This window comes from Buceros rhinoceros, unplaced genomic scaffold (genome assembly GCF_000710305.1).
Source record: "Buceros rhinoceros silvestris isolate BGI_N320 unplaced genomic scaffold, ASM71030v1 scaffold484, whole genome shotgun sequence".
Lineage (NCBI taxonomy): Eukaryota > Metazoa > Chordata > Aves > Bucerotiformes > Bucerotidae > Buceros > Buceros rhinoceros.
The window spans coordinates 74,769-86,383 of record NW_010408600.1 but is presented as its reverse complement, the minus strand read 5'-3'; the positions used below and the strand labels follow the sequence as shown (position 1 = coordinate 86,383).

The 11,615-nt window shown below is 39.3% G+C and overlaps 1 protein-coding gene across 1 annotated transcript in view; it reads left to right on the top strand.

The window, feature by feature from the left end:
- Positions 1-7,505: 7,505 nt before the first annotated feature.
- AGPS (alkylglycerone phosphate synthase) overlaps positions 7,506-11,615 on the top strand; it is a 43,638-nt gene continuing 39,528 nt past the window's right edge. The window contains exons 1-2 of the mRNA XM_010134906.1: positions 7,506-7,592; positions 11,429-11,519. Of these exons, the coding sequence (XP_010133208.1) occupies positions 11,445-11,519 (75 nt within the window). The 5' untranslated portion in view covers positions 7,506-7,592; positions 11,429-11,444. The remainder of the gene's footprint in view (positions 7,593-11,428; positions 11,520-11,615) is intronic.

Here is an 11,615-nt window from a genome sequence, read left to right as displayed (position 1 = left end):
TCTCTTCAAAAAGGAATTTGTATCAACTGAAGTAGTAGGTGGAATAGAGATAGCTTCTAGTAAAGTGTTCTGTTGCATTAAGAATCATCATTTGGCTAAGTGTATACTGAGAAGCTTATTTATAATGTCTTGGCTTTCCTGAATCTTTAATTCACTGTAATTGACTTAAACTTTCCGCAAAGGAACACTAGAGAAACACCAACTTCCTTATTCCTTGGGGCTTTGTTAATTACAGTGTGGTGAAGTGAAGATTAATGAAGTAGTTGAGGCTAGGAACATTTGTAAGGAGAGTTAACATTTATTTTATCAGAACAGTTGTTTAAAAAAATAGCACACTGTGCTTTTGAGTATCTAAACCCTTGAGGTTTTATGCCTAAAATCTTGTCTGCATTTGCTGCTTACTGTGAATTTAAACTGTAAATATGAACCCAAGTTTGTGTTGCCATATCAGATAATCAGCAGATTCAGAATAGCAACTGAATCAAGTTGTGTGTGCAGCTGTGGGGGTCTAAGTGAAAGTGTGGGATGCAGCACCTGAATGTGTCTGAGGTTATGAAATGGATGTTATTTGGCTAAAGACTTCAGAGCAATTACATTTGGTTTGCTGCAGGGAGTATCCTCTGGGGGAAAGAGGTGTAAGAATGACAAAGACAACAGATACTCCCTTCCAATGCAGCATGGCATTCTTCCCCAGATAAATGATGCTTTCACAAAGCAGTTCTTGAAGAGATTCCTTGGGCTGCATTCACTTTTCTAATTTCCAGGCACCCGATACAAATTTATTACTGGCTTCAAGAAACGGTCTGGTGCAGCTTGCTTGGTTGAGAAGCGTGACTGTATAACCTGAAGAGAGAGTCTGCTCCGGAGGAGATGGCAAGTGACCTGGCTGGTATCACCTGAGAAAGGGTTCTTAATTTCTAGCTGGTAGTCTGAGTTGGTATCCAAAACTCCAGCTGAGGTGAGCTTTGAGGAGTTACTGTTTGGGTAATGTCTTGGTGTGAACCTTTAGCATCACAATTCTGCCTCTGTCTCACTGCACCCATGTGCCGAGTTTGCAAGAACAATAACTTGCAAGACTTTTTTGTGTTGTTACATTAGGCAAATATTGGTGCTTTAGCCCAAGTGGTAGCCCTTAAAAACTACCCCTTTAAACTCATTTCCTAGGATGTGCTGGTTCTTGGATTGTGGAACAGGAGTGTCTATATTTTACATATGTGGTGTTTTAATGGTGAGCATCAGCTGGTGATTGAATTGAAAATGCTGGTGGTTGTGAGGAAATTGATATGAGCATCTTGGCTTCGCTCCACCTGAGTTGAACTGATTCAGCTGGGATGAACTGCACTTTCATATTGCTTCTCTGAAGAAAATACGTGAAACTGTCACTTGTCCTTTGAGTAAATTAGCCTGTTTGCCTCAGTTTAGCATATAAAGTACCAGATCTTCAGAGAAGGGCAAAATTTTGTCGATGTTTTTGTGCTTAAATGGTATGTCTGGGTAGTGAGGTAATGCCATTCTTTATTAAATCATGTGATGCTAATGTTTGGAGTTTATTCATTTCTCTGTCTTAGTTCAATATTTAATTGAACATAATCTTATACTTTCATCATAAATGAAAAAGCTTTGTTTCTTCTGGTGTTATAATATCAATGTGCTTTAGACCTTGGAAAAATAAGAGACTATGAAACTGTTGGTGATACTTTTCTTTTCCAGTATAAACCTCTTCTTGACTGACATTTTAAGTATCGTGTGTGCAGATGTCTGATATCCTTGTGATGTGTCTGATATACTTGCTTTAGTTTCCACATGGGTTGAACTTGGGATGCTGACTTTGGAGACCCATGGGAGATCCTGTGCTTGTTCCTCATTTTGCAAGAGAGGGACGAGGACTTTTTCAGCCAATCACTGTGACTCTCACTAAAACACGAGATTTGGAGAGTGCTGACAGTTTTGTCGAAGTAGCATGGATCTGGAGGCTTCCACCTGCCTGAGTGACTGGATGCCTCTGAACCACTAGTTCAGCTGGTGAGCTGGGAGTCACCCACCTGCCCCTGGGCTGAGTGTGCTGTCACCTTGTGAGTTTCTGCCCAGTCTGTAGGCACCTTGATGATCATTTTGGGGCTTCATATAGTGCCTTGTGCTGTGACCTGAGCAGCATCCTGCCTGGTGTCTCTTTGATTGATCCATAGCCAGTTTTCGAGGAAAATGCAGAAAATGCTTAAATTATTGAACAAAAATTTTGCCGTAGAAATCCTTATTGCATCAAGTCAAACTAGCATTTCGGTGTTGGGCATTGTAATGGAAGTGAAATACTGAAGTTCGCTTAACCTAGTCACACTGTTTTCATCTCCTGGTGTCATGGTTTCCATGGTAACTTGTTTTTGTTCAAGTTTTTTCCTTCAGGTAATATCATCATACTAAAGTTAAGCAAGCTTTGCTTCATAGGTCTTCATACATTTCAGTAGTAAATTTCTGGCTTTCAGTTGAAAGTAGAGATAGTGAATTTGCTATCTTGTTGAAGCCAACATACTGAATAGGAAAGGCGTTATCTTTAAATGAGACAGTTCAGGTATAATACAGAGCTGAGTAACATCAAATTTAAAGCAAGAATAATACCAGATTTTGAGGAATCTCTTTGCTATGTATATTCTTGGAAAGGGGCCTGGGAAGAAAAATAGCAAGACATAATTTACTCACCCTTCTATACATAGAACGTGTAGCATGAATTTGTAAGTTCACTAAGCCAAACTGATCATCTTTCTTTTTTCAGGTGGGGACATAATACTTTTTAGTATGATTTAAGATAGTCAGGTATTACTCAGAGTATTCAGATATTATACAAGGTATTCAGGGTTTTTCTGTTTCACCATGTAGCAATAATTTTTGATTTTTTGGTAGAAATTATTACTGCAGGTGAAATTTTGTTTCAAATGGCACAAAATATTGAAGTATTAGAGGATACATAATTTGTAAGAATCTAGCTAGGTATAAGGCTGGTATGCATTAGTTACATATCAATGTGTAGTTTGAGTCCCTTGGTCTCAGAGCTAGGATTGGATACAATGAGTACTTGTACCTGGAGGGAGCTTTTAAACGTGTGCTTAGGTCTGCAGATGCTCAGCAGACCTAATTCTTTCTGCCCCTCTTCTGGAATGAGTTTAACACTGAGATTTGGGGACTGAAAATCTTTGGAAATGTATATGGATTGCTCAATTGCAGCTTGGATCAGTTTTGAGAGCCAAGGTAAACATGATGCCAATCCAGCAGGCAGCTCTAGTTGCTACACCAGGGCATTACAGAGGGCAGTGGGAGTGCTACGCTGGAGCCAGAATGTGAAAAGCTTTTTCTAAGGAATAGTGACTGTATAAATAGTGCTGCAAAAGGGCAGTATGAAAATAGAGGGAGGAATGCTATTACAATATTTACAATTAGAAAAAGACTTCCTTGTTTGTCTTCTGTTTCTTACTGTACTGTCTAATGAGTTTTAATTTCTGGATCTAAGCTGGAAAGACAAGGAAATGCAGAGCAGGTTTGTTAGTGCATTTCCTTTACTTGAGGAGATTGGAGTAGTGAGGTAGACTATCAGTACGACATTGGCATTGCCTCAGTCAGCAGGGAGGCTTGCAGAGCCATACAGGTCAACTGTATGAAGTTCAATAAGACCAAGTGCTCGGTCCTGCACTTGGGCTGCAACAACCCCCTGCAACGTTACAGGCTTGGGGAAGAGTGGCTGGAGAGCTGCATGTTGAAAAAGGACTTGGAGGTGTTGGTTGATAGCAGATCAACTGTATGAAGTTCAATAAGACCAAGTGCTCGGTCCTGCACTTGGGCTGCAACAACCCCCTGCAACGTTACAGGCTTGGGGAAGAGTGGCTGGAGAGCTGCATGTTGAAAAAGGACTTGGAGGTGTTGGTTGATAGCAGACTGAATACAAGCCAGCAGTGTGCCCAGGTGGCCAAGAAGGACAATGGCATCCTGGCTTGTTTCAGAAATAGTCACCAGCAGGAGTGGGGAAGTGATTATCCCCAGTACTCAGCAGTGGTGAGGCCACACCTTGAGTTTTGGTCCCCTCACTTCAAGAGGTGCTTGAATGTGTTCAGAGAAGGACAACAATGCTGGAAAAGGGTCTGGAGAGCAAGGGAACTGGGACTGTATAGCCTGGAGAAAAGGAGGTGGAGGGGAGACCTTATCATTCTACTACTACCTGACAGGAGGTTTTAGAGAGGTGGGGGGTGGTCTCTTCTCCCATGTAACAAGTGACAGAACAAGAGGAAATGGCCTCAGGTTGAGCCAGGGGAGATCTAGGTTAGATATCAGGAAAAAATTCTTTACAGAGAGGGTTGTAAAGTACTGTAACAGTCTGCCCAGGGAGGTGGTGGAGTCCCCATTGCTGGAAGTGTTTAAAAGCTGTGTAGATGTGGCACTGAGACATGGTTTAGTGACCCTGGCAGTGCAGGGTGAACTCGATGATCTTAGAATCATCCAGTTGGGAGAGACCTTTATGATCTCATTTGGATGCCTACTACTTTCCTCTGTGCTGAAGATAAGTCTTGAGGTTCACCAGCTGTTGATAAAGAGCATACCCCTCAAATGGTATGTAGGAAGATCTAAACAGCTTGGTCTTCCTGCAGGCCATGTCAGTACAAATCAGAGCTGACTAAGCAGTCTGTCTTTTAAAATCTCATCTTTTTAGGCTTCTTTTTTAGGGAGTTGCATGCAGTATTTCATCAAACTCATTCTTAGCATGTAGGCATGAAGTGCTAGGAACTACTATAAATAAATCAAACAATTCTTAAACTGGTGTGGTGGAACAAAAGCAAGAATAAATGTAAGAAGACTTGTTTCGAAAACAGCCCTTCCTGTCTCCAGACAGAAACCTCAGACTTACTCATTATAGTTTTGAATATAAAAATTAAATGCATAAGTTTTTGTAGTGGTTACCTGTCGCAAGATACAATACTGCCCACTATGCAGAGACAGGGAGGAAATCTGACTTTGTGTTACGAGGTAGTTGAGATGTTTTAGAAACAGCTGTTCTTCCACAAACATGCAAACTGTTATGTTAGACTTTAATTATTTTTGTCACACCAATAACAAGAGCTGTGTTGTCTGGCAGAGTAAATCTTTGTGTACTGATTTTATTCAGGAATAGTTCAACCTGAAAATAAACTCTTGAGTTAAAACTCTTAATCTCTGTTCTGTATTTTAAAGCCTGATGAGAGCACCAGGTAGTTTAACACCAATGTAGGAAACCATGGCTAGCCTTTAGAAGAGGCCAGCAAGCGGGTATGCAGTCAGCATAGCAGAAAGACCTCACATCTGGGGTTTTGTTCACTGCCTTTTTAGTACCTCCCCTGGATTTTGTGGGAAGTATCTGTCTGTACCAACATCAGGACTAATCATAGTTTCAAAGCTGTTCTTTATCAGTTAATGTCACATCACCAGGTCCTTTAGAGCTTAGTCTCTTGAGTCTTGGTCTGTCTAGTTCCAGCTTTGCAGCTTGTTTCTCGAGCCTGTTTCATGCATTGCACTTGGCATACTTAGTGTGGCACTACCTTGCAAGAGGACTTAACCCTCTCTAAATTTGGTGGGGGGAAGCTGCTTGAGCCTTCTTCAAATTTTGCTTGTTACTGTAAAATCTGTTCTGACTGTACAGGAGTCAACAAACTGGAGATTACGTGTATAGAAATGCTACATTTAGTCAGCAGAGGGAGAAATCTTGCCTTGAGGACAGCAATGATGGGGATTTGAGGGCAACACATAGTTAAAAATAAAATAAATGCCAGCTGAGTTGGCCAATTTTGTGTGGACCTTGTTCTCAGCTGGGAACAGCTCAACTCTGACTTAGTGTCTTTGTGGAATTTCTTTTTTAAATATTGCATATATCTATATGTACATATACAGAGTATATGAATAATTGCTAAAATGGGCAAGAGTGCATAACATGAGTTAAGAACACTTTTTCATGATCTGTCATGTCAGTGTAGTAGCACAAGACATTCCTGTGCTATCGAACAGGAGTGGATCCTGTTGTTGCTGTTTCAGGTGAATGCTATGTGTAAAGATCAAGTCTATTGAGAGAGGAGGCAGCCAAGCAGAGGGGCTTCTGTATCTGTCTCTCAAACAGTTTAATTTTGGCTGAACTTGCAGAGTCAATTCCTCAGCATGGAAGAACGACATAGATTGGCTATTTCACCAACCTGTATCAGTTACTGAGTACTGAAATGGCTCTGTAAAAGTTTGCTTGAAGTGTGAGGTCTGTCAAAGGCTTGTTGAAATGTCTGATTCAAACAATTGAAATGAAATACGTGTCCATGACTTTTTTCCATTTGATTAATATAAACTATGTGGACAGGCAGTTTGAAGAAAATGGATTTTGATTAAGCCAAGTCTAGTTGCAACACTGACAGTATGTCAGCAGCCTGTGTTAATACTATCTTTATAATGAAGGCCTTAATCAGTCCTCGCCCGGTTATCTTCTCTGTAATGCTGGAGTTAAAACTGGCTTGAGGCAGCGCTTCCTTTGAATCACAAGGTCTTTTTGAAATGGTCACTTCTGATCACCTCGCTCTTGCATTATACAGTTAAAGAGCAAGAGCTGCATTCACTGTATGTAGAGGAATAAGGTAAATCGTCTGTTTTCAGACTTCTTTAAGAAGCCTTTTTATTAACTAAAATTCAGGTTTTTGGTTAGTACTTAATTTCTAATGTCAATAAATATCAAACTTTTAAAGCAAAGTTAGATTAATGTGTAATTACTCTGTGTATTTGTAAGTCTTAAATATGTTTACATTGATATAATTCTAATGCCTTTATCATCATTAAGAGATCCCCTGTTTTGGTGTGGTTGTGCTTAAGGTATTTCAGTTTTGTGGTTGTGTTTTGGCAGTTGTGGGTTTGTTGGGTTTTTTATATAGTCCCTTTCTTATGGTGACACAGCTTGTATTTGGTATGTTTTTTCTGCAGTTCTTGAGGTTTGGGTGTGTGTGTGGGGGTGTTGACTTCACTTCTCAATTCTTTTCCAGTTTTGTGTCTCGGTTGCCTCACCAAGTGAATGTTATGAATGCAGGAGAATTTCAGTAATCATGTCAAACAACTAAAATTTAAAGTTATTTTCTTGACAGAGAATAATAATGCTAATTTTTTTATTCTGAAAATACGTAGCTGTTACCTATTTATGTGTTTGTATTCATATATTGATTTAAAGCCAAACATCTTTCAAACATTACTCTTGCCAGTTTGAGAGTATCACCAAACAGCGTGCATTGACTTAAGCTGGTGAATTTTTTTTTATACAGCATGTTGTCTTTCAAATCTCAGGATACAATCTGAAGGAGAAATGGTTGTGGCTGCAGAATTACTCTTAGCTCTAAGTTATGCATATTTGATATGTACTTGATTTCTGATAAGTCTGATAAGACTTTTTTCTAAAGCCGTATAACTGCAAATCATTTTGAGTTTACAATATGCTAACATTCTCACCTATGTATTTTTCTCCCTTTAAGGCAAGAACTTCTCAAGTGGAATGGATGGGGATATAAAGACTCCAAATTCATCTTCAATAAGAAGGGTCAAGCAGAATTCACAGGAAAAAGGTAAGTTGAAAATTTATATAACTGAAGTTACTTTTAGTAGTTTTTTGAAAAGAGTTTAAAAACTACGCTCTTCAGTTAATCCAAGAAGGCAGGAAACTTGCTTTATCTCATAGGTTATTAGTTCTGCATTCAGCAGGTTTACTGAGTTATATACAGAGTAGTCTGATGTGTTTGTAATGAAATAGACTGTGTGACTTATTGAAAGGTTTAGTAGAAGTATTATAAAGACAAATTAATGTGAGTCTTCTCCAAACTTGGTATACTCTGTGCATTAAACTTCCCTTGGAGAATGGAGTCAGAGTGAGAATTTGCACCATATTCTAAAGCTTTAGATAACATCAGTGCGGTTTTGAGAATCTCTTGAGCATCAAGTTGCTTTATTAAACTTCCAATATGTGTTTTAGGTTTCTTAACCATTGTGCATGGAGCTACTTTATCCTCTGAACTTAAAAACTGCTCTTCAGTTGTATGTTCTGTAGTGGCAACAATTCTAACTTATTACCTGCTAACCCTTTGTACAGCAGGCTTGTTTTTGAGAAATGTATTTTTTTTGAGGAAAGGACATTAGAATTAAGTCTACTTGGGGATTTCTTAACTTTCTTCCAGTGGGATTTAAGCCTGTCACTTGACACCTTACTGGGTTTTTTCTGCCTCAGTGGAAAGTGTTCTTGCAGTCTCTTCCCTGGTTTAAAAAAACCATAGTTTTTGTAAGAGTAAAGAAAAAGAATGGGGAAGAGAAGTGAGTTTGAAATAAGTACTGCCCTTCAGAAAAAATCCTTCCCAGTCTTTGTGTAAACTAGCATGAGCTAGTTTGAGTCAAAGCTGCGAAAACCTAACTGGGATGTTGAGCACTTCATTCCTTATTTTTTAAATTTTAAGGCCTGGATTAAAATGGAAAGTCTTGTCTCAGGCACTTGAGTTTACTGTATAATATTTAGGGAGATCTTGATGATCTCCTTTTGCCAGGATTCTGACTCTTCTCACTTTGTTACACGTTCTTTCATCCGGTAGGTTATCTGGGGTGGGTAATGCTGCACAGACCATCTATGCAGTTCTTTGAAGGAAATAAAGGTAAAGGGCTAGCCTTGGATTATTTTCAGGAGGAAACATTGAGGCTGCTATTTGACTCATGAATACCAGTTGCTGCTCTAGAATGGGAGGAGAATGGCAATTTTCTCCCCCTATCTGCATTCTCTGTCTTTAACTCATAAGTAATATTAGAAATGCCCTTGGGCCACACCAGTGTAGCTTTTATGGAATAGTTCATCCCGGTGGCAAAAGGAGAGCATTTGAACTGAAAATAAGATAACAGGCACAGATGTTGCAGATGCTCTGTCCTTTTAGTATCCGCTTACAGATCTGTCCATGAATTTGTCTAATAGCTTTTGAGTCTGCTGATACTGTCTGCCTTAGAGTGGCCCATGGCAGCCAGTTCTGGTTTCTGTTGTGTAAAACAGTGGTGTTTTAAACCAAGTATCCCTTACTGTGTTGCAGGAATAGGTGAATGATAGTTCTTAAGCCTATGTACTGCTTTTTTGATTACATAAGACTCACTCATCCTCTCTTCTACTTTCTCTCCATGTTGAGGAGTCCTGGGCCCTGTAGTCTCTGCTTGTAAAGCCCCTTGGTCTTCTGAGTTGCTGCTCTTGGAACCCTCCTTAGCTCCACTACATCTTTTTGGTGATACAGGGACAAAACCTGCATGCAGCACCTAAGGCATGGGTACACCAGGGTTCTACAGAGCAACAAAAAGACATTAACTGTTGTCTTGCTTAGACCAGACCTGTTTTTTCTACTTTTACAATTGTCTGTATCTTATCTTCCATCTGTATTTGTCTGCTTAGGTTTTTAAGGTTTTGAGTTCCTTTTGGTGTAGTATCTGTCTCCCCAAAAGCGCTTAATATTATTCACCTAACTGGAGAGTCCACTGATGAGTCCAGGTCATTGATGAATACATTATGTAAAACTAGTCCCAATACTAGTGTGTGCAAGTTGCACTCCTGAGTCTGTCTTGGACAGTGATCTATAAACCCTACCTTTTGCTTCTTATCTTAACCAAATCTTATCCTTCAGTCTGTAGAGGAACCTTTACTTCAGTACCATAGCAATGTATTTTCTTAATTAGCTTTTTGGTGAACGCCCATGGAAGTATAAAGGAGTGTGGAATTTAATGTTCATTGTATCCCCTCTATTCACTTTCTGGGTTTACACCTTGATAGAATTCCACAAAGGTTAGTGAAACAATTTCCCTTTATGAAAACCATGTTGATTTTCCCAACAGACCATGCTTTTCCATGTGTCAAATGGACACATTTTTATTATAGACTCTACCATCTCACTAAGGAGAGATGATAATTGCTAGTTTGAGGAACTAAACCTGTTTTTTGGAGTGTGTGGGGGCGTGGAGGTTTTTTGGAGGGCTTCTTGCATCATCAACATAAATATGAAACTTGCTTCTTGAGCAACTGTGTCTTCTGTGCAGTAACCTCACTAACTCCCTCTATGCTGTGACTTCTGTCTATGTCTTGACTTAAGTTGTTGATTTTCTGATAGCTTTAGTTTGTCCTTTGAGTGATTAAGGTTACTCTTGCAAGCCAGCTACACTAATAGGTTGACAATACCAAAAAGTGTACCTGGAGAAAAAACACACAAAGCTGACTCAAGTCTCTCTGTAACTCCTGATGCAAATGCATTCAACTTTCATTGCTTATTGCACTTTCTTTTTCAAAGAATTAACTTAATTTTCATATGGATGTGATGAAACTGTAATAGCTGTCACAGGAGGAACTACTGAATGCTGTCTTCCAAGCTAAAGAGATTAGCCTGAGTTGAGATACGGTTATAGCCTTTTATCTCTAGGAATAGAGTAGGGTTTTTTCCGCAATAGGAAAACTGGGAGATGGTTGAGATGAGGAAACAAAAGGAATTGATCTTCCTGTGTAATAGGTGACTTAGCTGTTGCCACCAACTCTGCAACTGTGAAGGACAGGTTGTAATTCCATTGTCAGTCATTGAATAATCTTAGAAGGAAGACCCAATAGGCCTAATGCAGTAACCCAGATGCAAACTATAGTAAGGATTCTCAGATGCTGAAAGCTCTGAATACCAAAGAAAGGTCCTTTTTGTAGTCATCTCGGAGGGTGCTTGTGCATACATAAACATACGTGTGTATATGTATACAATTAATAGCAGTAGTTTCTACCTGTTTAAGTGTCCCCAGCCTTACTTGTTTTCACACATGGTGCACATGGTCACAAACTGCTTCTCTGTCCCTTGTCTGTAAATCTTCATTTATCATATGGCTAAGCTCTTATCAAAGAGTTTGTGATAGAAATAATTTCATGTTGCTTGATGGATTCTGATGTGTTCTGTTGATGGGGGAGGAACCTTTATTTTTCTTGAAAACATGTAAGGTGCACTGAGCTGGGTTTGTGTGTCTGAGACTGCTGTTTACATTGCAGTATGTCCATACACGTGTCCTTTACCTTTAACTGCCGTGTAAACTGTGATGCTGCTTTCTACACTAATGAAAGGCAGAGACCTTTCTGCAAAGTAAAGGTGAGGGGGTGAGATATCCGAAAAGCCTTGTGCTACAATTCCCAAAGATAATGAAAACAGTAATACCTAAGATGTTGACAATTGATTTGATTTTATGTGAAGGACAGTTAAATACAATGAAATGTGCAGTTGCATGAAAACTAAATGTACAGAATCTTTGCAGGCTTGTAGGTAAAGAATTTGATTTAAAACTTTTGTGCATATGTAGAATCAAAAGTAGTATATCTGACATACATTCTTTTAATTTAAAATGACTGTATGCAATATTGACTTTTCAGGTACAGATTAGGTGGTATGGTATTACCAACTTTTAAGGAATGGATAGAAAAAACCTTTGGAGCAAGTCTGGAGCACAAAACTACCTCTAGAGTAAGTAAATAGCTGAGCCAGTTTCTTTGCATGTTAGTCTTGGTGAAGATCAAGACCAGACTTTTAAAGATGATTCAGCTGTTGTCTGGAAGGTGA